Source organism: Eptatretus burgeri, chromosome 1 (assembly GCF_056783735.1).
Source record: "Eptatretus burgeri isolate ZD-2024b chromosome 1, Ebu_testis_v1, whole genome shotgun sequence".
Classification (NCBI taxonomy): domain Eukaryota; kingdom Metazoa; phylum Chordata; class Myxini; order Myxiniformes; family Myxinidae; genus Eptatretus; species Eptatretus burgeri.
In genome coordinates this window covers 99,584,358-99,608,460 of record NC_140961.1, presented here as the reverse complement: position 1 = coordinate 99,608,460, position 24,103 = coordinate 99,584,358, and the positions used below count along the sequence as shown (strand labels likewise).

The 24,103-nt window shown below is 44.4% G+C and overlaps 1 protein-coding gene across 1 annotated transcript in view; it reads left to right on the top strand.

Annotated features, from left to right (window-relative positions):
* The window catches only part of LOC147035048 (cell adhesion molecule 3-like), a gene marked incomplete at its 5' end in the record, with an annotated part of 407,062 nt that overhangs the window by 267,863 nt on the left and 115,096 nt on the right, over window positions 1-24,103 (top strand). Inside the window, one exon of the mRNA XM_085893108.1 lies at window positions 18,769-18,915. Coding sequence (XP_085749234.1) covers window positions 18,769-18,915 — 147 coding nt within the window. The remainder of the gene's footprint in view (window positions 1-18,768; window positions 18,916-24,103) is intronic.

The following is a 24,103-nucleotide window of genomic DNA, read 5'->3' as shown; positions in this document are numbered from 1 at the left end:
TAGATATTCATTGTCTCTGTCTCTGTCTCTGTCTGTCTCTCTCTCTGTAAAATTAAACTTTGCATGGGGGGGGGGGGTAACATAAGCTTTGTGGCCATGGCCTCATGCAGGGAGGTGGGGGCGGGCAGGGCATACATTTTCTATGTAAATGTGTACCATGTAGCGCCACATGGTGGTGGCAGAGGGTATTACAATTTTCCTTTTCACCTGGGCAACGCTGAGTTTAAAGCACTCCTCGCACGGCTAAATTTGTCCTCATCGCCTTCTCCTCCCCCCCCCCCTCTTTTTTTCCCTCAATGGCAAGCCCTCAGTCAATATTCACTATTGCTGTTCAAAAACCATTGCATCAGTAAATTAATCCCCACTATTACATATCAAGGCAGCGTATAGGTTTTCTTGCCCGGGGGTGGGGGGGGCAGGAGAGCCGGCGGTGCTGGGGGCGAGTTGGGGGGGGGGGTGAATGGCTTAAAATGGTGAGTTGAGGTGATGCCAGTTTGGGTTTATATAGAACTAGAAAGCGCCCACCCGTCCAGTCCCTTCAAAGCCCGTCCACATCCGCTTTGGGGAAAAATAAATTGAGACGGTGTTCATGGGATATTCATCACAGCCTTTTTAGATGCTGAATTGTGAATGACATACAACACCACCACCAGAGGAAGATCAAAATAAAAATGCAACATGGAAAACTCATCCACATTCAAAATGCAAAGCCGTTTGTATTCAGGCATGTTCTTCTTCAGACGTATTCAGGGACGGACGCACATGGACATGGGACGGAAAAGCTTCAATCAGCCAATCAATTAATCAATATTTGTGATTGGCTACAAAGTGTTACTTATTCACATTCTCTTCCTGTGCAATGCCGGGTAAACCTGCTAATTCGCTATACTAATAAATGTGTGTGTGTGTGTGTGTGTGTGTGTGTGTGTGTGCATCCGTGCGTGCATGCTTGTGTGTGCGCGCACACTTATAAACGCCTGCTCAACCATGCCTTGACTTGGAACAGGCGCAACGATTTCTTAACGATGAAGTTTTTTTTTCACTTTCTTCACTCATATTATCAAATGCCTGGTCATCATAGCTACGAATTGCTGGGGACATTGCAATGCTTATAAATGCCTGGAGATGCCAGCGTTCGTGGCTTTATTTAATTTCCGCAAATGAGATAACCTCAAGAATCTCTTAAACTGAGCTGAATTCCAAAATTTAAGCTCAAGAATCGAACTAAGAAGCAGTTCCAACTCCTAAAAAAGTGTTCATTTGTCCAATTCAGACATATTTGACATTTCAGGCGTATCTGGGTAACATAAGTTTAATATAATGGTTCATTGATTGCTAATCACGTGCCAAGTGAGCTGCCGTTTCTTATCAACCATTTTGTTGGAGTGCTTAAGCCACTTGGCTTGCATTGTAGAATATTCGCACTGTCACTGAATACCGTATGTCGATAAACTTCAACAAAGTTCAGGAGCCACTCGCATATGTTGTTGGCTATGTGTTGTTCTCCGGTGCAACAAGCGGTGGCTGGCTCGCTGAAAATGTGAAAATTTATTTCCCACGACGTTTCCCTTTTTTGTACGTTGTTCCATTATGTGGCCCGTCACTTTGGCATAGAAAAATACTAATAAAAATTTAACGTTTTATTTTTCAAAGTTTCTTCAACTGTTTCATGGATTGCTAAGTGAAGCCACTTGGCACGTGTTCTTCATTCTTCAATGGCGATACCCTGGCTCCCCATTGGAGGTAGGTTAGGCAAAATATATTATTTGATCACAACAAGTAAAAAATGTTTTCAGTTCTCAATAAATCAATCGCCACATCACTGCAGGAAAACCGAGTTACGCATGCTCACTCTGTGTAGCCTGGATTCAAATCCTGACCCAGCTATAAACTGTCATCCCGGTGTTTCATGGGCAGGGTGATTCATCAGTGTGTGTCTCTTAAGGCCCGGTCACACCTTGACGTTTTAGCTAGCGATGGCAACGTGTTAAAATTTATGTAAAACGCTGGCTTACGTTGAACTTTTGATGTTTTTTTTTAAAGATTCGGACGTATTCAAAGCGACTTGGTCTTATGTATAACGCATTGGTAACTACACAGAACGTTTCGTTGTGTTATAGATAACTTATACCAACGAATTCTTAACCTGTTGTCGGCCTACACAACCGATGCCCAACGATAGTCTAACTTAGGCATAGCGCGTTGCACGCATCGCCGACGATGTCGTGACGTAGCCTATTAAAAGGCTGACGCACAACGATTCAAATCATAACTGCCGTAGAAATGGAAGTGTCAACATCGCGGTCACACCTTGGCAATCTTGCCAGCGTATGCCGACGTAACAAAAAGTGTGTCTAAAACGTTGGGGCACGTCAAATATGGTATGGGTAAGTTTGGTATGCGCGAGTAGAACGCTAAATACGTTATCATAAGTCGTAGTAAGTAGAGTACGTCAAGAAATTTTGAACATGTTCAAAATTTTACGACGTACTCGGCGTATGACACACATTCCGCATGCGATGGGGATAAGTTTTACACACGATGTGTGGACGCTTACACACGTCCACAAAGGCTACTTATAAGCTACTCATAAGTCGAAACACGTCGCGGTAATGTCTTTTTTACGCGAAACTTATTTCTAACTTATGTTTGACGTGCTTTGAACCAATTCTTTACGTAGTCCTTTAGTAGTAGTTCTTTACGTAGTTTTGAACACACATCGACGTATGTAGACGTATTCCAATGACGTCTTCCGGTTGACAAAAAAAATAAATTAACGTGTTTCTAGCTTACAACTGCCATATAAAGACGTGTTCCCAGCGGTTTTGGGAATTGGTATATAAAAATGGTGTTCATAAAAGGGGAACCCAACAGTGTTTTCGAGTCCTTTTTGAGTCGATGTCCATGTCAGCAGTAACAGTATCAGTATCAGTAGTAGTAGTAGTAGTAGTAGTAGTAGTAGTTTGTTCATGTTGGCAGTAGTAGGTGAGTGTGAGGGGGAGGGTGTGGGTTATGATGGATCGTCCTTGCGTCCGCGTGTCCACGGGTAGGTTCATAGGCTGCCACTCAACGATTTAAATGGCTGCATCTCCACTATTGAAAGTAGACGCTTGCGCTCAACAATTGGATTTTTTTTACACTCAACGACTTTTAAACGGTACCACTCAGCGAGTTTCATTGTTTACAATGAACGATTTAAATTGCTGTCACTCGCCTTTGTTTTTTTTTTTTTTTTTTTTTTTGACGCTGGGGTTTGGAAATTTGAAACGTTTCTTCTGAACGTGTTAAAACGCTCAAACTCGACTATTTTAAATAGACGCTGCCGATGGACAATTGGAATCATAGCCAAGCTGGACATCGAAGTGTAAACATCCTCATCATGCCAAAGAAAAGTTTGAAGAATGCTGCAAATAAGTGTCCTGGCCGTGGCCGTGGACGCTGAGGCAAGGACGATCCATTATACCGACGTCTTTCAGCCTATGAGTAACTTAAAAGTAACGTCTGTCGACGTGTGGCAACGATCGCGTAACGTGCCAACAACACGTTAATCACAGGTAGGAAATAAGTTTCGGGTACTCTAAAACATTACCTCGGCGTGTCTCAACTTATGATTAACTTACAAGTAGCATGTGTTGACGTCTGTCAACGATCGCAGACCGTGCCTACAACTTGTGGCCAGCGTAGCGGAACGTGTGAGTCATACGCCGGCATACGTCGTGAAATTTCAAGCATGAAAAAATTTGAGGACAACCGAAAAGTACAACATTTAAAGCCAACGTACAACGACGTATGGCAACGTACTACGACGTATGCCAGCGTGCTCTCAATGTTATCAAAACTTACCCATAACGTATTCAATGTGTGCCAGCGTTTTAGAAAAAAAATTCAAAAATCGGCATACGTTGGCAAAAACGTCAAGGTGTGACTGGGCCTTTAGATGGACGTTAAACTGGACGTCTCATCTGCTGGAATCCTTCACTCCTCTCTCTCCCTCACCCCAAACCCACCCCTCTCTCCCTCCCAACCCTACCCCTTCTCTTCACCCCTCTCCCTCTTTCCGACCCTGAACTCTCTCTCTCTCTCTCTCTCTCTCTCTCTCTCTCTCTCTCTCTCTCTCTCTCTCTCTCTCTCTCTCTCTCTCTCTCTCTCTCTCTCTCTCTCTCTCTCTCTCTCTCTCTCTCTTTCTCCCTTTCTCCTTTCTCCCTTTCTCCCTTTCTCCCTTTCTCCCTTTCTCCCTTTCTCCCTTTCTCCCTTTCTCCCTTTCTCCCTTTCTCCCTTTCTCCCTTTCTCCCTTTCTCCCTTTCTCCCTTTCTCCCTTTCTCCCTTTCTCCCTTTCTCCCTTTCTCCCTTTCTCCCTTTCTCCCTTTCTCCCTTTCTCCCTTTCTCCCTTTCTCCCTTTCTCCCTTTCTCCCTTTCTCCCTTTCTCCCTTTCTCCCTTTCTCCCTCTCTCCCTTTCTCCCTTTCTCCCTTTCTCCCTTTCTCTCTTTCTCTCTCACCCCTCCACCCTTTCCTCTTCCCCTCCCTCTCTCTCCACCCCTCTATCTCTCTTCCACCCCTCCCCCTGCTCTCCCACCCACCAGATTCGGAGTGAGCCTCATAAGTGGGGTGTGGTGCAAATGTTGCATGTACGAGCATGCATGCACGCAGGTAGACCTTTGCCAGGAAGATAGCGTGGGTTTTAATTGCTCCCGCCCCACATCTCAGTGTGTGTGTGTGTGTGTGTGTGTGTGTGTGTGTGTGTGTGTGTGTGTGTGTGTGTGTGTGTGTGTGTGTGTGTGTGTGTGTGTGTGTGTGTGTGTGTGTGTGTGTGTGTGTGTGTGTGTGTGTGTGTGTGTGTGTGTGTGTCGTTGAATGGTATCTACATATGTGGGTTTTAGAATGTGGAATGGAGTCCTCCCAAGGTGGGCTCAAAGTATCCACCTTCATTCAGTAAGGAGTCACGATTCATGGACCAAGCTGTGAAGTTTTCTGTTCTCAAAGTTTTGTGTCGAGGGCTCTCTTCAGGATCGTCACTGAGCCCCGGACAGCTTTCAACTGTAGTTAGTTTGTAATAATATTCCCAGGGATTGTTTTTAATATCTCTGTGAGGTTCTTTGTCATCATTCCTGTCACTCTAACTATCATTGATACAACTTTGGCATTCCTCAGCTTCGAGGATCTTTTCACTTCATTCGTGAGGTCTTGGTGTTTGGTCATTTTCTTAATTTCTGCATCGTTTAGTCAAAAAATACTGCTATTAACACCTCAATGAGCAATCCCTTCTTCTTTTTTTTGTTCCTCAGTATGATATCTGGTCGCAATGCTTTGTTTGTTACTGGCCCACTGGCCTCCTCCACTCATGAGACTCCCTCGCTGAGAGAATCTGGTGAGCAGGATCAGCGTCAGGAAAACAAGCCACATGTCCATACAGCCGCAGCTGACGCTCACGGACTATGCAGGTAACAAATCTCATCCGAGTCTCTCTCAGCAACCGCTCGTTGGACACAAAATCCGACCAGCGATAGCCAAGGATTCTCCGAAGAGACCTGGTACCAAAGGAATTAAGTCTCCGTCTCAGATCCTTGGTCAAAGTCCAAGTCTCGCACCCATAGAGCAAGACTGGAAGTACCAAGGACCTGAAGACTCGGACTTTCGTCCTCCCGCACAGGTACCGGCAGCGCCACACCCCATGATCCAGTGAATCCATGACTCCCCAGGCCCGACCCAGACGTCTATTGACCTCCGGCTCACAACCTGCGGAGACATGAATATCACTGCCAAGGTAAGTGAATCTCTCCACGACCTCAACATCCTCACCACAGACAGACACAGACAGGACAGCAGCATCCAAGATGTCACCGAAAGCCTGGATCTTAGTTTTGACCCAAGAAATCCGTAATCCCAACGGCTCCGACTCCTCATTCAGCACCTCGAGGGCCCCCAAGAGGATGTCTAAAGTCTCCGTAAAGATGACTGCATCATCTGCAAAATCAAGGTCCGAGATCTTGACATTGCCAAACGATGCACCGCAACTTGATCTCTCCGACATCCTCCCAAAAATCCAGTCCATACAAGTGCTGAAAAGTGTGGGGGCAAGTACACATCCCTGATGAACTCCAGTAGCATCTGGAAATAAGTCAGAGATGGTACCACCACACTTCACAGCACTCTCAGTACCAGAGTAGAGTTCAGACATCAGATCGATCAGTTTTGGTGGCACCCCACGAAGACCAAGAATCCTTCAGAGGACATCCCGATTCACTGAATCGAACGCTTTACAGAGATCAACATAGGCTGCAAGCAGCCCCTGCCGAAACTCTCGTCTGCGTTCGGTGAGGACACGAAGTGCAAGGATACGGTCAATCGTTGACCTCTTTGGTGTAAAGCCTGACTGCTCTGGATGCTGGTGCTCAAGCAGATGGTGGCAAACCCTATCAAGAATTATCCGAGCAAAGACCTTGCCCGGCACTGAGAGCAGCGTCACCCCTCGGTAGTTGTTGCAGTCTTGGCGATCATCCTTCCCTTTCCAGAGAGGGACAACAAGGCCCCTCTTCCAGTCAGTTGGGACGATGCCTGTGTTCCAGGCAGAGCACAAAACTGCCTGCAACGACACGAGTGCAGCATTTCCACCAGCCTTGAGAAGTTCAGCATGGATGCCACAGATCCCTGGAGCTTTGCCCCGTTTCAACTGGTTCACCGCAGCCCATGTTTCCACAAGCGATGGTGGACCACAGTTGATTTGAGGGTCAGCAACAGGGATTGTAACACCCTTGACGTCCAACTCGACAGCTGGGGGATCAGCCTGGTACAACCGCTCAAAGTAACCGGCCCAGCAGGCCTTCACTTCAGACTCCTCTGTCAAGAGCCTACCACTCTCTGCTCGAACTGTAGTGCTCCGAGGGATGGGCTTGGATGAACGTAATGCGCGAATTCCCCTGTAAGCGGGACGAGAATCACCTGTCCACAGGTGATGCTCTACCCCCTCACAGATTCCTCGCACATAGGCCTCCTTGTCCACCCTCAGTGCACGTACAGTTTTACGCCTCAGCTCCCTGAACAGCTCAGCTCTGCCATTCAGCCTGGCCCTGCGACTCTGGTCAATGGTATCCAGTGTCCCTTGAGAGACAAAATTCTTCTTTGCCCTGCGGTGAACTCCAAGGCATCCACCGGCAACATCATGGACGGTGGTCTTGAAGGTGCTCCACAACTCTTCAGGACCCCCCAAAGCACCCATACCCCCCAAGTGTCCACTCAGCCTGTTCGCAAACTCCTCAGCTACTCTCTCATCCCTGAGCTTGGCAACATCCAGCCTAGGCTGGGATGGTACCATTCTCTAGGATTTAAGCTGCAGCTTTAGAGTTGCTACAACAAGCCTGTGGTCAGTATTGAGGAACTGAGCACTCCGGTAGACCCTGCAGTTCTGGATCATCCTCCAACGACCGTCAATGAGGACATGGTCAATCTCCTTTGCCACACCGCCAGCGTTGGAATACCAAGTCCAGCGATGAGCTTGCGGGCGCTGAAACCATGAACCAGCCACCCTAAGTCCATGACTTCTTGCAAAGTCAAGGAACTTAGTGCTATTGTGGTTCATAGTTCCTGACCCATGGGGACCAACACACACCTCATAACCATCCCTATCAGTTCCAGTCGATGCATTGAAATCCCCCAAGACTAGAAGTGTATCTCGTCTGGGGCACTGATCAACCACAGACTCGAGTGTGGCGTAGAATGCGTCCTTCACGGTGAGATCACTCGCCTCAGTCGGAGCATAAATAGAGACCAGGGAAATGACACCTAAGGAGTGGCGAATCCTTAATCTCATAATACGCTCGTTGACCGGTGTTACCTCAATTATCATTGGGGTCAGCTTATTGGACACAGCTACAGCAACTCCTTGGGTATGGTAACCATCAGAGCGACCAGACCAATAGTAGGTGTAACCACCCACCATTATCTCGCCGCAATCCGGTCTCCGAACCTCAGAGAGAGCTGCAATCCCGATGTCCAAACGCTTGAGCTCAGATGATAAGAGAGACAGGTGATCATCCTCTCTTAGGGATAGGACATTCCAGGCACCCACCCGAAGGGACCGCCTCAGGTTAACCCAAGGAGACCGCCGTCTGGTGGACGACACCTCAGCACCACTCCGACACACTCTCCCGCAATCTGACCCAGGGATGTTACCCCGTGGTTTCCCTCCTATCAAAGATTGGGGGTCCCGAAGGCTTTGCCCCAATCCTGTCATCCGGTGAGCTGCCCTGCGAAGGGAAGCTGCACAGGAGGTACTCCCACGGAGTGGGTTTTCAGATTTTTTTGCGTTTTTGCGTTTTGCGGAATGACGGGTTTTACGGTGGCCAGAGTGCAAATCCTGCCACCAACCTCCTAATAAGAAGTAACCCAACTGCAGGAGGACGTCCGCAGACACAGTTGGGCACTAGATATGGATGGCCGTTGGCCGTTAGCTCACAAGGAGCTCCTCCGCCCTTTGACAGGTTTTGTTTTTAATCCTGCTGGGTGTCCATATCCAAACACCCTCCTCACCAGAAAACCTGGTGGGGGAGACGGTTTAGTCGCCGACAACCCGACCATGGAACAGGTTAGTACAGGTTTACATGGTACCTGTAGCAGGTCACAGATCGAACCTGACCTGACTTGAGAGGAAAGTGTGAACACGAATTTAACGGACATTCCATATTTTCAGTGATTGATTTTGGTTCATGTTCCCACAAATTTTCTGGAACTGGGATTGCAAAGTTTTGGCAGATGTGCCAGCAATTAACTTTACAAACTCTGTTGTGTCGTTATGTGTACAGCTGTTTTGATACGAGTTTTTTGTGTGTGTGTTCGTTCAGTCATAAAGCATAACATATCATTCTCTTGCTAATGCCACCTCCAGGCTCTCTCTCTCTCTCTCTGCACCCCTGTACCCCTCCCTACTACAGTATATAGCAACATTTGGTTAGGCATAGCTCTCCCCAGCCCCTCCCCCTACTTCCTCGCTTTTCCCCCCTTCCTAACTCCCCCTTCCTCCTCCCTCCATCTTCTCCTTTCTTCTCCCTTCCCTCTGTCCTTTCCCCTCCTCTTTTTTCCCTTTGTCCTCTCTCTCTCTCTCTCTCTCTCTCTCTCTCTCTCTCTCTCTCTCTCTCTCTCTCTCTCTCTCTCTCTCTCTCTCTCTCTCTCTCTCTCTCTCTCTCTCTCTCTCTCTCTCTCTCTCTCTCTCTCTCTCTCTCTCTCTCTCTCTCTCTCTCTCTCTCTCTCTCTCTCTCTCTCTCTCTCTCTCTCTCTCTCTCTCTCTCTCTCTCTCTCTCTCTCTCTCTCTCTCTCTCTCTCTCTCTCTCTCTCTCTCTCTCTCTCTCTCTCTCTCTCTCTCTCTCTCTCTCTCTCTCTCTCTCTCTCTCTCTCTCTCTCTCTCTCTCTCTCTCTCTCTCTCTCTCTCTCTCTCTCTCTCTCTCTCTCTCTCTCTCTCTCTCTCTCTCTCTCTCTCTCTCTCTCTCTCTCTCTCTCTCTCTCTCTCTCTCTCTCTCTCTCTCTCTCTCTCTCTCTCTCTCTCTCTCTCTCTCTCTCTCTCTCTCTCTCTCTCTCTCTCTCTCTCTCTCTCTCTCTCTCTCTCTCTCTCTCTCTCAGTCCCTCCTTCCTCTCTTTCCCCTATCTCCTCTCTCTCCCTTCCCTTTCTTCTCTCTCCCTCTCCCCTCTCTCCCTCTCTCTCCCTCTCTCCCTCTCTCTCCCTCTCTCCCTCTCTCCCCCTTAATATCATCGTTAGAAAGCGATGGGTTGTATTTTCAAGTGAATAATAATGGTCCAAGTACTAATACCTGAGGGTGCCCCATTACTTCCTCCCAGCAAGACATCCTCCCACTCACAGCCATTCTTTGCTTCCTATCACCAAGCTAGTTTCCAATCCAGTTAGCTACCCGCCCAACTATTCCACAAACCCTCACATTGGCTAACAACCTTCTATGTGGTACCTTTTGAAATGCCTTCTGAAAATCTAGATAAAGCTTCCTACATTCACTGCCATTCCCTCATCCCCCCAGAGAGAAACTGCCTCATAGAACTCCAACAAATTTGTTCAACATGGTCTCCCTTTCGTAAGTCCATACTGACTACCTTTAATTATGTAATTTTTGATTGTTCTTTGAGTAAGATTTGTGTTTTCGATTAATCACGACAAACTCTGAGAATCACTATTGCCTCGGAAAAGCAAAAGCCATCTTATTCTAAACTGGTAGTAAAGCCCGGCGTTGCTCGGGCTCGTAATAAAGCCCGCGTTGCCCAGGCTTTCTTGCAAATTTCCTGAATAGCTGTCAGGGGTTAGGGGTTAGCGGTTAGCGGTTCGGGTTAGGGTTAGCTGTTAGGGTTAGGGTTAGTGTTAGGGTAGCTAACCCTAACACTAACACTAACACAAACCCTAACCCTTACAGCTTGGCGTAGCGGAGGTAAACAGCGCCCGCGGCAAAGTGGAAATTTGCGTCCCCCGTAGGCCTTAAACTTGAGTGGATTTGAATGGAAAATCCCATAAGGGATATCGATTTTTTCGAATATCGGAAGTGTTATGGAAAAAATTTATAGCCAATGACCTAAGTTGGACCAAAAGCCATAATCGTACTGAATTTGAATGGAATCCGTTGGAGTTTGTGAAAATGCATCAAAACGAATTTTGAGGGGCCTCTTAAGGAAGACAATAATATCATTAGTACATGTGCCAAATCTTGTTTCATTTCATGCAGTAACAAAAATCTGATGGCGGAACAAAGAAAGGGGCGTGCCGAGATATTAATATATATGCACGTTCTTTGCCATCGATTTTTACAACCACAGCAGCTCTTGGTGAAACTACTATTTACCAGATTAATAACACCTTTCATCAAACCAGATTGTGGAGAGTATCTGTGGTGAGATTAACTTGGACAATAATTTGCCTCCAGTAATGGTGATTAGTCATAAAGGGGGTAAGAGTCACAAGCTGACAAAGATGGAAAGGAAAAGAGCAAGCAAATGAGTAAGTCGCTCTACAGTCACCAAGGGTTGCAGAAAACCATTTTCGACTGATGTAGTGTTTGTTGAGAGGTGAAATGAGATGGATTGAGACAAGATAGACCTGGCAAGAGAATTATACATGAGAGAGAGAGAGAGAGAGAGAACAGGGGAGTAAATGAATTGAGGTTAACAGAGCCCAGACATTGGGACTTCAACTGAAATATGAGTGGCTTACGGACATGTGTCAATCTGTATGACGGAAGAAAGTAAAATTGCAGAAAGAAAGATCGAATGGCATAAGACCATATTCATATTGAAATTGCAGGCCCCCATTTTGCCTGCTGTGTGAGTGCAACAGAGCCTATGTCTTCCAAAATGTCAAGACTTTGCATTCAACATCAAAATGTGCCAGGTGGATCGCAAGAGCATCAGCTCACAGTAGAACACTGTAATTAATTCCTTTGAAAGCCTTGGATTTCATGTATAAAGAGGAGAGTCAAAAAATGAATTTAGCGCTCGCACATTTTCTCTTTCTTTTCCGACACATGATCGGGGTTCATGGTGAACAGAGATTTGTTTGATTTGCTCGAGACATGTTGCAACTGAAACTGAGAACAGAGTTTGAAAGACTACAGTGGCTGATCACAGAAGCATCCTGCGGGTTATCGTAGCGTTTCCTTCCCAACTCACCCAGTGAGCAGGTGAGATTCGCTTGGGTTGAAGCCCATGTTCCAAGTCGTCGTACATGTCAAGATATCCCTCCAGAATGACAAAGAGACAGCAACATATTATTCATCGGTGAGATGTGGGATTATTTTTGGCAGCGAAATGGTCCAAGTGGATTTCCGGGAAATTATTAAGTAACTCATGAACCTCAGGGGAGATTATTTCTGTTGTACGTTGAAGGACACCAGCTGCAAGAGAGATGGGTCACTACCATCAGAAGCAAGATTCGAGTGAAATAGATCTTTGATCAATTGTGGAGCTTTTGCTTAAAAGAGTCGGTGTCAAAATGTTTCAAAGGGATGGAGGGTGTAGCCCTGACCTCATTTTTGATTCACAGCAGTTGTTCTCTATTGCATTATCGGGAGCGGCATTTCAAATGGAACATCTATTCTTGAAGCCAAATTCATTGTTGAAAATCAGGGAGTTCACGAATCGATCGATGTAATCTAATAATATGCTCCCATGAGCATCCATTTTTGATGCAATGAAAAGCAAATCGTTCTGAATCCAGGAAAAGTGCCATACCATATATTAAGAGCAACTTGATTAAAATTATATTGTGATGAATACGTTTCAACAAACATCAGGTGTGATAAGAGACATCTCACAGAATATGTAGATGATTAGTTTTTTTAAGTAGAAAGTACAGGCGAAGGCCTGTAATCATTGAGGACTGCCGATAAACAAGAGAAAGGAATAAAAAAAAGGGACAAAACCCCTGGGCGTTCACCTGGTAGTGACTGCACAAGGTAACCGGGGAACCCCTGGTAGGCGTGGATGCCCCACAAAATATTTGACGGAGAAGAAAAGAAATACTGATGGATGTTTTTTTTTTCTTTATGGTGTGTGCAAACCTTGGCGTATCACCTGTGATGAAGGTTGTGGTCAAGTTTCATCAAAATTGTATGTGGTTTCAGAAAAGAAAGCAAATACATATTTTGGGGAACAACCGCCTCCTTCCCCCACCGTACTCCCCCTTAGAGCCCGACATATAGATTTTTATATATATATATATATATATATATGTATATGTATGTGTATATGTATGTATTTATATATATGTATATATATATATATATATATATATATATATATATATATATATATGTATATGTATGTGTATGTATATGTATGTGTATATATGTATATGTATGTGTATGTATATGTATGTATATATATATATATATATATATATATATATATATATATATATACATACACACACACACACACACACACACACACACACACACACACACACACACACACACACACACACACACACACATGCTTCTATGCCGGGCAAAGTGGCGTGCACCTGTAATCCGGCTACTCAGAGGCTTGGTTTGGAGGATCGCTTGAGGACGGGAACTCTGCACTGGGCCGTGCTATGAGAGGGTGTAGGGCAGCCCGGAATCATGGCAAAACCCCATCCTTATCCCTGTGTCGTAAGAGGCGACCAGGGTTGCGTCAGGAAGGGCATCTTTCGTAAAACCTGTTCCAATTCAGAATGCGGATCATAACGGATGATCCGCTGTGGCGACCCCTAATGGGAGCAGAAAAGGTGATTCTGCAGAGAAAGAAACTGAGGGGACGGAGTTGAGAAGTCGGGCTTCAAGGTGGGAAGGCAAGAGAGGAAACGACGGAGCCTCTGACGGTCCCAACTCACCTCACAGCTCGACGGCATCTTGGAATCCCATGGACCCAGCCTGCAGAGCCTGGCACCTCGATTCGGCCTTGTCTGGTGAACAGGCCAGGCCTGGATTTGTATGCTGGACCTTGAGACAAATCAGCTGAAACCCATTGTCGATCTAACGGTCTTGTGCCGTCGACATTGCGCGGGGCCAGGACGTGCTGAGGAGGGCGTGCGCACACGGTGCCTTGAGAAGAAAGAGTACGGCGCCGCCATCTTTCCACGCGGCGTGTTCGAGCTGGGAGCTCAAATCAGTGGACATCCGCTTGTTACGAGTGACATTCGTGCTTTTGACACTTTCCTCTCGTCCATGAAACATCACCAAGTACTCTGTCTTGTCTGCATGCATGCTGTCCGTCTGTCTTGTCTGCACGTTGTATAAGGCATATCTCGGTCGGGACCCTGTCGAAACCTGTAATCCGTAGTTCCCTCATTAAGAACGGGTTAAAGATTGTTAATAAAACCATTGTCGTGAATGTTTTGCTTGTGTCATGTTCCCTGATGTTCCTCAATAAATCTGGTTGGTTCGGATGAAGTTGCCGCTATGGATTAATTTGTGTCGCGTTGAGGAACGATCCGTTCGATTGGCATATAAAACCAAAATGGTTACAGACTGGCAGAAAACGCTCGGCATCTGACACAACCAGTCTGTAACCGGTATTCTATTTCCCCAACTGTTAAGGTTCAGGATTATGTTGGTATCGCGATTGAAGACGCGTGACCCGAGGCCTGTGCTGAGCCAGCCGGCATTATAAATCCCAGAGACGGCAGGAGTGGGTTGAGAATCCCTCCGTCGCTGAATCTTTAACAATATATATATATATATATATATATATATATATATATATATATATATATATATATATATATATATATATATATATATATATATATATATATACATACACACACAAGCCGGTAGGCGATGAGGGATTCGCTTGGATCGAAGCGCTCGATACGATGCTTTTCATTCTGACCGATCCACCGACGAAGATTCATTGCCAAGACGTATTGGTTCACATACAATTGTTCCTCTGCCTGGCAAGATTTTTTCCTATTGCGTATTTTGCCAACTGGCACTCCTCATAAAAAATGATGGTAAATAGACTAGACACCTTATTTTTGAAGGACTACCATTTGAAAAAAAATTGGTTTGCTGGTTTGTGCTGTGGAGCCTCACGTTGCGCACACACACACACACACACACACACACACACACACACACACACACACACACACACACACACACACACACACACACACGGAAAACCTGATAAACTTCTCTCAATGCTCTTGTTTGACCACACCTCCTGAGCCACACAATATTTTTCATAAGCCACGCCCACTTTCCAACGCCACTCCCATTTTCCGACTCCACTCCCACTTTTCATCAACCACGTCCACTTTCCCAAAGCTCCGCCCACTTTCCTAAGCCCCTCATAAAAAATGACGGTAAATAGACACCCGATTTTTGAAGGACTACCATTTGAAAAATAAAACCTAAATAAAAAATCGGCTCGAGTAAAATTTTCTAAATATCTCGAAGTGTTTAATTCCGAAGTCTCGTTTCTCCACATTCAAAACTGAAGGACAAGTATTGAAAATACTGTACGCGGTTTTTCGGCCACTGCACAGCAACGGGTGGTTGCAAGGCAACGAAATTCAAAAGCGCAGATTCCCAGACCATATGGCACCTGTTGGCAAAGTTTCATCGAAATTGGTTCGCTGGTTCGTGCTGTGGAGCCTCGCATTGCAGACACACATACACACAGACAGACAGACAGAAAACCCGACAATAAGGGATATCTAGCATATTTGGCGAATCCAATATATATATATATAATTTTTTTTTTTATTAAATGTTGTGAACGAACTTTGGTATACAATGGTTGATGAAGGTTATGGTCAAGTTTCATCAGAATTTCTTGTGTAGTTTTTGACAAGACTTCAAATACCTATTTTGGGGGCAAATACCTATTTTAAATACCTATATTTTTTGCCCCCTTAGATCCCATCAGAACCCGATTTATTTACTTATTTATTTATTTATTTATTTATTTATTTTAATGCCTTGAACAAACTTTGGTGCATCTTGGGTAGTGAAGGTTGTGGTCAAGTTTCATCAAAATTGTGTGTGTAGTTTTGGAGAAGTTGCAAGTATTTGTGGATGGACGGACTGACGGATGGAGTGACGGATGGACTGACAGATGGTCTGACGGATCGACTGACTGACTGCACGCCATCCCATAAGCTCCCCGGAACTACATTCCAAGTGAGCTAAAAATCAACCTCAGCTGCATGAGCATCCGACTGAGACCAAACTAATCTGATTGGGCAGGCAGATTATCCATAATCTGAAAGTCGTTATTGAGCCAGCTGGGTTTTTACTAACAATCCAGGAATGACATTGCAGTGCTTCTGAAAGTAATTGTCCACTTCCACAAACTTAGAATCCAAATCACTAATCCTGCTGCCATTAACTGGATTGAGAACTACAACCTCTGTGATACGAAGTATCTTTACCTGTTTACCAATATGCCACCCCTATACCATAATCGTATTGGGGACAATGCTGTTTATGATACCAACTCGTACAGAAAATGATGAACTTGGTATTGTTTGAAAGGCTGTTTGAAAAGAAACTTCTTTCGAAGAAGCAGTTGGTGAAGTGTAAATTAATTATTTGCTTGATATAAGCTGTAACATTGTGGATATTTTTAGGTTACATCAGCTCACCTTTCCCAAAGCACAATGAGCTCATCCTGATTGTACGAAATATCAAATTCCATTGTTTTGTTTTTTTGCATTTGCCGAGAGAGTTTTTTTGCATTTGCCGACAAACGAATTGCCATGTTGTTCGTTTTATTCCGCTTTTTTATGAAATGTGATTTTATGATTTGAATATCCAATTGGCTTTTTACAAATCCCTGGCTGTAGCATGAACCTCGGAAGCCTTAATGGGCCGAGCTATTTTTGAGCCAAGCAAGTATTGCAAACAAGCCGTTAGAACTGAGGAGTTCTGAAGATATGTGACATTTTCCAGTTCAAACAAAACCTTCTACTTCTTTTAGAAACCTTAAAAGAACCATCACGCACATTATTATGGCTGCAAAGCCTTCTTCCAACATCACTGGGAACTAATCTCATTATCTTCCCCAAGAAAGTTAAAGCTTGCATTTTATTAACGTCTTTGATTCTTGAAATACATCTGCGCAAAATGGATAACAACCAGAAAAATCTTGACAGAATATTTCCTTTGTGAGAAAAAGCCGTTTGAAATTTCCAATTATTCTTCGCTTGCCTGGAACAATCCCTTTGCACATTTATGAGTGCGTGATGTGCAATGCACACTCATTGTTGCAATCACACAATATTGTGTACTCCACATTGTTCTATCAGATTGGTCTCCCCATCAGCAATAATATTGGTGATAAAGATACCATTGCATCTTCCTCATCTAACCCTATCACATCTAACCCTCATATGTAGATCTATCTTGCCTTAAAATTGTTATGGTTTAAGCATAGGATTAATGATCTTACCTTATAAGGGCGCTCCCTGGTCATTAACTGACTGCCATAGTGGCCTCATGAAGCTCTATTGTTATGCTTCCACTGGAATATCAAATCGTACTATTGTTTGGTATTTTTGTTTTGTCAGTATGCACTTTCTCTCCTCTTGCCGACGTTATTCTTTGAGCCTTGTTCCCCGTATACAAACATCGGTGATGAAGAACCAGGTGAAATTCTGGATCGTCCTCGAAAAATCTTTTGAGGCTGCGATACAAAGTCCGAGCCAAATAACTTGGTGAATAATATGGAGAAGGTATTAATTCTATTGTCACGATGGAAATACGTCGTTACCTTCGGTGCTGTGCACATTCTGTGCAAAGTTCGGAACGCTAAATAAGGTTAAATTAGCGGGGTAAATAACGAAAACAAAACATGTGCACTGTGCCACACCAATTGTTCTATTTTTAAAACTATCCCCCATGCATGATGTTCAGGTTTATGTCCTTTCACACCAACTGTATTAATATGCATTAAAACGTGAATTTGAAGAACACATTGGCGAACTTTGTTTTCGTTTCACACTTGGCGAGGAATACAACAAAATGCAAATGAATTAGTCCACCCAACATGACAGAATGTGGTTTAGGTAATCCACCTTATGTTTCAACGCGCGAGTTTTTACAAAGCGAAATAATCCGTACGAACTGCCAACACAATACAAACAGGTTCATACAATTGTTCCACTTCACTTTGTCCTGCAAACAGTGCTGTCCCTGCTTTGTTTTCCCACAGTGTACATTGTAACTGAGAAGTGATTTTTTTTTTTAATGACCATTTACAAGGTTATAACTCAGCTCAGAGGGTTAATCCTCACTCCAATATCCTATCTTTCATTGTGCTATCCTTGTGCACTATTAGTCTCTTATGTCTTCATTTTTAATCCTTTTGATCTCTGTCTTCCAGCTTCTATTTGTTTATTAGCTCACCTGCAACGTAGTTCCGGGCAGCTTAGGGGATGGCGAGTCGTAAGTCCGTCCGTCCGTCCGCAAATACTTGCAACTTCTTCTCTGAAACTACACATATGATTTTGATGAAACTTTACCACAACCTTCATCACCGTGTATGTACCATGGCCTTTAAAGTTTCTTCATGGCTTTAAAAAAAGAAAAAAATCTTGCCCAAAGGGGGTTTACGGGGGTTTCCCTCCAAAATAGGAATTTGCTTTCTTTTCGGAAACGACACGCACACAATTTCGATGAAACTTGACCACAACCTTTGTTACCAGTGATGTACCAAAGCTTGTTCACGACATAAAAAAAAAAATTATCCACAGGTATTTACTTTCTTCTCCGTTATATATTTTGTGGGTCATCCATGCCTACCAGTGGTTCCCTGGTTGTCTTATCCAGCCAACTACCAGGTGAGTGCCCAGGGGTATTGCCCCGATGTGTTTTATTTTCCAATCGTTCCCCAAGATGTTTTTGATTGACTTTTTCAGCAACTCCACTTTTCATTTTCTAGATCAATGACTGTCACAATATTGGTGTATTAGAAAACTGCAAACGTGGTTAAAATATACAATCCCACGGTTGACGATGGTTCTTTGGTGATAAAATGCTTGTGAACATGTCAAGAAATAAATAAAGCTGCAGCAAATTCTGAGGCTTAAATGTTGGCCTGGTTGATCAAAGGTGATTTGGAGATGCCATTGCCACATTTTTAGCATGTCGGCACTTTTCAGCACCTGGCACAACAATCGTTGGCCAATTTGTCTTGTGAATTTGGGAAGCCAGGAAACCAATTAAAGTGTTGACACCTCCATTCGTTGAGATAAAAAAAAAATTATGATGTTGTTTGTTTTATTCTTCTTGCATACAGGACAGCTCCGTGCATGGGCAAGCTCCAATGGGTCTGTGGTTGCTGGACATGAAGCCCGACTAACCTGCCAGGTGGATCATCCGGATGGATCTCCAATTGAGTGGTCGAACCCTGCTCAACAGACACTCTACTTTGACAACAAAAAAGGTCAACATAATCACGTGCACTTCACCTTGTACTCTCTTCTGTATTGCTTTGACCGAACATTTATAAGAGTAATTATTGCTTTTTATACTCGGTGATGTGTTTGCTGTCATTGAAATATCCCAAAAGACAGACAGTGATGATGCTGTGATGTGTGAAGCACAGAAATTGGTTCCTTCCAGATAATCCACATTCATCTCACTGCACACTGGAATTATGCCCCTCTGAGTGCTCACCAAGCTCAACCCTGGCCCCTATCTTCCAGAGATTTCCATTTTCTCTTGACACCGGCTCTACTTTTCCACTCTCTACACGTGAACTTTGGATGTGTCTTTGGCAATGTTGTAATGTTTGCTCGGGCATGCATCTTTCTTTTGGCCTCGGCTTTCTGCTTGGAGCATACCTTTTAGTAATAGTGTGCTTTTCATTCACGGTGTCGAAACAATGAAGCAGCCACATTAGGGGGATGGTGAGGGAATGTGCAGAGAATGCCTAACAAGAGAGTTTTTAAAGCAATTCTCTTTGCAAAGTACCGTGGCAGAGAGTCAACGTGCTAGCCCAATGAGTGCATTCTCAATGACCCAGTGAGGAGGTTACCATAAATTGCACGAGAGATGGCAAATGGAGGACTGTGGAGAAAATGACCTACTGTTAAGGTTGAAACTGTGAAACCACAGCAAATATGGCCAGAGAGAAGGTCAGAGTAAAGGCTATACACAGAAGGAAAGGCGTAATAAACTGACAAACGAATTGGTATTCAGGAATGTCGTCAAGAGCACCCAAAACTTTACGTGTTCATTTATTAAAGGCAAGCGATACCAGGGGGTAAGATATAGAACAAACCGATATTTGAACATACCTTCAGATTTTTAATAAAAAAAAAAAGGTGATCATCACCAGGAGCTTGTGAAGCAATGAAGTGAAGCTTTTTCATCAAGATCACTTTCTTCCTGGGAGAGTTGGATTTCATATGAAATGATGTGAAAATCGCATCGCTAAATTAGCATCGATTCGGCAATTTGTTTTGGTGAATTGTTGCTGGGTGGGTTGTGCCTGGAGAATCTTTTTTTAATTTACAATCGAGTCGTTCAATTTCGCAGACGCGAGTCCCTCTTTATTTTATTTTGTTTTTAAATTTCAGGCAATCCCAGGTTTCCTGATGATGCAGTTCCAATAAATTGTCTGCAATTTATTTTCCTTCTTTCTTTTTTAATGAACAGAAATATCAGCTTGTGGAAGAAAGAAAAAAACAACAGATGGCAGCAGGCTCGCAGCATGACAAGATATCTCACATGAGTGGATGAGGAGTGGCAGAAAGGAAAGGGGAAGGAGGTGGGTGTTTGAGGGTGGGGGGGGGAGTTAGTGAGAGAAAAGAGAGCAGTGAAAGGTGTGGGAGAAAGATTGAGGTCACTGCAGGAAAGCGCATGAGACAAAAGAAACAGATAATCAATTCCACAAACAAGAAAACAGAGGGTTGAAGTTAAAGAGGTGAGCATTCAGCTTACCATTGGGGAGGGTAAGCAGGTGTGGGGTTCTATGAGAACAATTGCTATCTGGACGGATATGGGGAGGATGGAGGAAAAAGAGGGCAGGAGGATTAAGAAGGGTAGTGGAGTGATAACTAAGAGTCCACCAACCTGTATACCATGTGTGAGATGTAGACGTTGAGACTCGGCCTCCTGCCGAAGTATGCAAATAACACAGAAATTACTTTGAAGTGATGAATATTCCGTGACTTGTTTGAAATGTACCCTCTTGCTGTTAGATAATTAAATTAAGTCATTAGCTTGCATTACATGGGGTAAAAAAATCACTGAATTAATGGTCCCGATCCAGGAGCTTGATATTCTTTGTGGGATTGTTAGCGGAACACCATTTGAACAGCAATCTTTTCCATCAGTGATAAACTTATCCCTCATTTTCATGATACCAGCTGTTGCATTTTGAGAGATGTTACCGATCCATATACGAAAAGATCTGCCAGTATGGTACGAGTTTTTAGATCGAAACAGCATCATTTAAGTGATGAGAGGGGAAGTGAAAAGGAGTAATTCCCAAAAGTACTCGTATATGTATTGCGCGTACATACATGATTTCACCTGTTTGAATGTATGAACGACAGAGGAAAATAATATACTTTATTGTGACACATAAGTATGAGGCTGGCAGGATGGCTTGGAGGTATACACACTCAACGGGTTCAAATCTTGGCCCAGCAACAAACTGTCATCTCGGTGTTTCACAGGCAGGGTGATTCATCAATGTGTATGCCGTCCCACATGGTGTCCCTTGTGAAGAGTAGGCAAGTTATCGCCAACGCCATGGCCAAATTCCAGATTCAAGCTCCTGCCACATCCTCAGCCAACGACGCGACTCGCAGCCAGGAGCTGCATACGAAAGGAGAAGAAGAAGAACAAATAATAGCAATTCATATGTTCAATATGCTTGTGTTAAAGAAATAAAAAGTATGATATCGTGACCAAATTTTTGATTTCCAAGGGATTCAAATAAAATCCTGGCTGATCCAAATCTACTTTTAAAGTTTTCACCTTATTGTCAAGAGTAAGGAGCAAATCCTTCTTTAAAAAAAAAAAAAACAAAGATCAAAGTTGATCGGAGAGTGAGATGAAAGAGGGCAAAAAGGTAACAAACTGACATAGGGGCAGCAGCGTCATATTTGGACTCAGCAAGGAAGGGGATGAAAAAAAGCACTACAGGAGGAAAGAGAGAGGAGTGCAGGAAAATCTAAAGTGAGGATTGTATGAATTATCAGAGTTATCAGAAAGCTGGGTTTGGTGAGGTTAATATAGGTGGAAGAGATTGCCTGCAGAGACAGCAGACGGCATGAGATGGTGGTGCACCACGTATTAAAAACCCTGGAGGGGAGTGTGGGGTTGAACGACCTCAAGAAAATGATGAACATACGTGTGTAAAGAGGAGCAAGAGATTGGTGTGTCGATTTTGCGTCTTTGACCAGCAGGGGGTTATTGGAAGAATGCATGTGTCCTGGAAGAGGTGGGATTGGTCAGAGGGCTCACAAAGCAGAGGGAGCGACACCGGAAGTGAGGCAACAAAAAAAATAGATGCACCAACGACCTGTCTCACAATGTGAGAGCATTAGGACTTGTGCTTCACTCTCATCATATGAGATTCCAATAATGGTGAGAGCTTTGGAGTCCACAGAATCTAGAAGAGGCAGATATGATGCTGAGGCACCGGCCCATGATGGAACAACAATACTCAATTGAGTGATGGACAAAGATAGTAGGTCATGAGGAGTTGTGATATTTCAAGGAACTATTTGGAACGACGGAGGATGGCTTTGGAGACCAGCTTTTTGATGTGGTCAATCCAGAAGATGTCATTGCTGATGATGATGCTGAAGGGTTCAATAATGGAAATAGAGAGGTGGGTTCCTTTGACAATCCTTCTTGAGCAACATGGTGAGATTGTGAGATTTCCAGGATTGAAAGACATGTACCATTTGTCAGACGAGTATGTAATCAATCCCTGGAGAGATGCCAACCCAATATTTTTGAAACAGCAGATTGCAAGCCCGACCAGTTCACATGTGCAAACAGCTAGATTCTGTAGCATTGAGAAGACTCTAACAATAGCCAGAGGGATATGAGTCCTGCTAATAAAATATTTAGAGGAACCGAAAGGAAAGGAGAAGGAACAGGAGATTTTTTATGGAATGTTAGGGATTATCAGTTCTACGAGGGAGGACTTACCTGTTTCAAAAACCTGGATTGAAAGGTTTACAGATAGAGTCATCACCACAAAGTTGAAAGGGCCATAACTGCAATTCTGTGGCTGGTTGTTGCAGAGATGACTCTCAACGATCTGGGAACATGGAAAATTAAGTTGCCACAGATGAGAAACAGGAAGTGGGGATTGATGGTTATGAAAAGTTCCATGTTTTTGTTTTGTTGCTTTTTTTTGTATACATTGTCGAGGCTCCTATGAGAGCAAACACAAAACGCACAGCAAGGGGGGGGGGGGCATGAGACGAGCGGTGTGAGAGGGAAGGACAAAACAGTGGGGAACATAGACATTAGGAGATCTGTGGAAGGGAGAGGGATGTTCAATCACGTTTGTTCTATCACGAACGCAAAAAAATCTGAAAACCCACTCCGTGGAAGTACCTCCTGTGCAGCTTCCCTTCGCAGGGCAGCTCACCGGATGATGGGATTGGGGCAAAGCCTTTGGGACCCCCAATTTTTGATGAAAGGAGGGAAACCACGGGGTAACATCCCTGGGTCAGATTGCGGGAGAGTGTGTCGGAGTGGTTCTGAGGTGTCGTCCACCAGATGGCGGTCTACTTGGGTTAACCTGAGGCGGTCCCTTTGGGTGGGTGCGTAGAATGTCCAATCCCGAAGAGAGGATGATCACCTGTCTCTGTTATCATCTGAGCTCAAGCGTTTGGACATCGGGATTGCAGCTCTCTCTGAGGTTCGGAGACCGGATTGCGGCAAGATAATGGTGGGTGGTTACACCTAATATTGGTCTGGTCGCTCTGATGGTTACCATACCCAAGGAGTTGCTGAAGCTGTGTCCAATAAGCTGACCCCAATGATAATTGAGGTAACACCGGTCAACGAGCGTATTATGAGATTCGTCACTCCTTAGGTGTCATTTTCCTGGTCTCTGTTTATGCTCCGACTGAGGTGAGTGATCTCACCGTGAAGGATGCATTCTATGAAACGCTCGAGTTTGTGGTTGATCAGTGCCCCAGACGAGATACACTTCTAGTCTTGGGGGATTTCAATGCATCGACTGGAACTGATAGGGATGGTTATGAGGTGTGTGTTGGTCCCCATGGGTCAGGAACTATGAATCAGAATAGCACTAAGTTCCTTGACTTTGCAAGAAGTCATGGACTTAGGGTGGCTGGTTCATGGTTTCAGCGCCCACAAGCTCATCGCTGGACTTGGTATTCCAACGCTGGCGGTGTGGCAAAGGAGATTGACCATGTCCTCGTTGACGGTTGCTGGAGGATGATCTAGAACTTCAGGGTCGACCGGAGTGCTCAGTTCCTCAATACTGACCACAGGCTTGTTGTAGCAACTCTAAAGCTGCACCTTAAATCCTGGAGAATGGTACCATCCCAGCCTAGGCTGGATGTTGCCAAGCTCAGGGATGAGAGAGTAGCTGAGGAGTTTGCGAACAGGCTGAGTGGACACTTGGG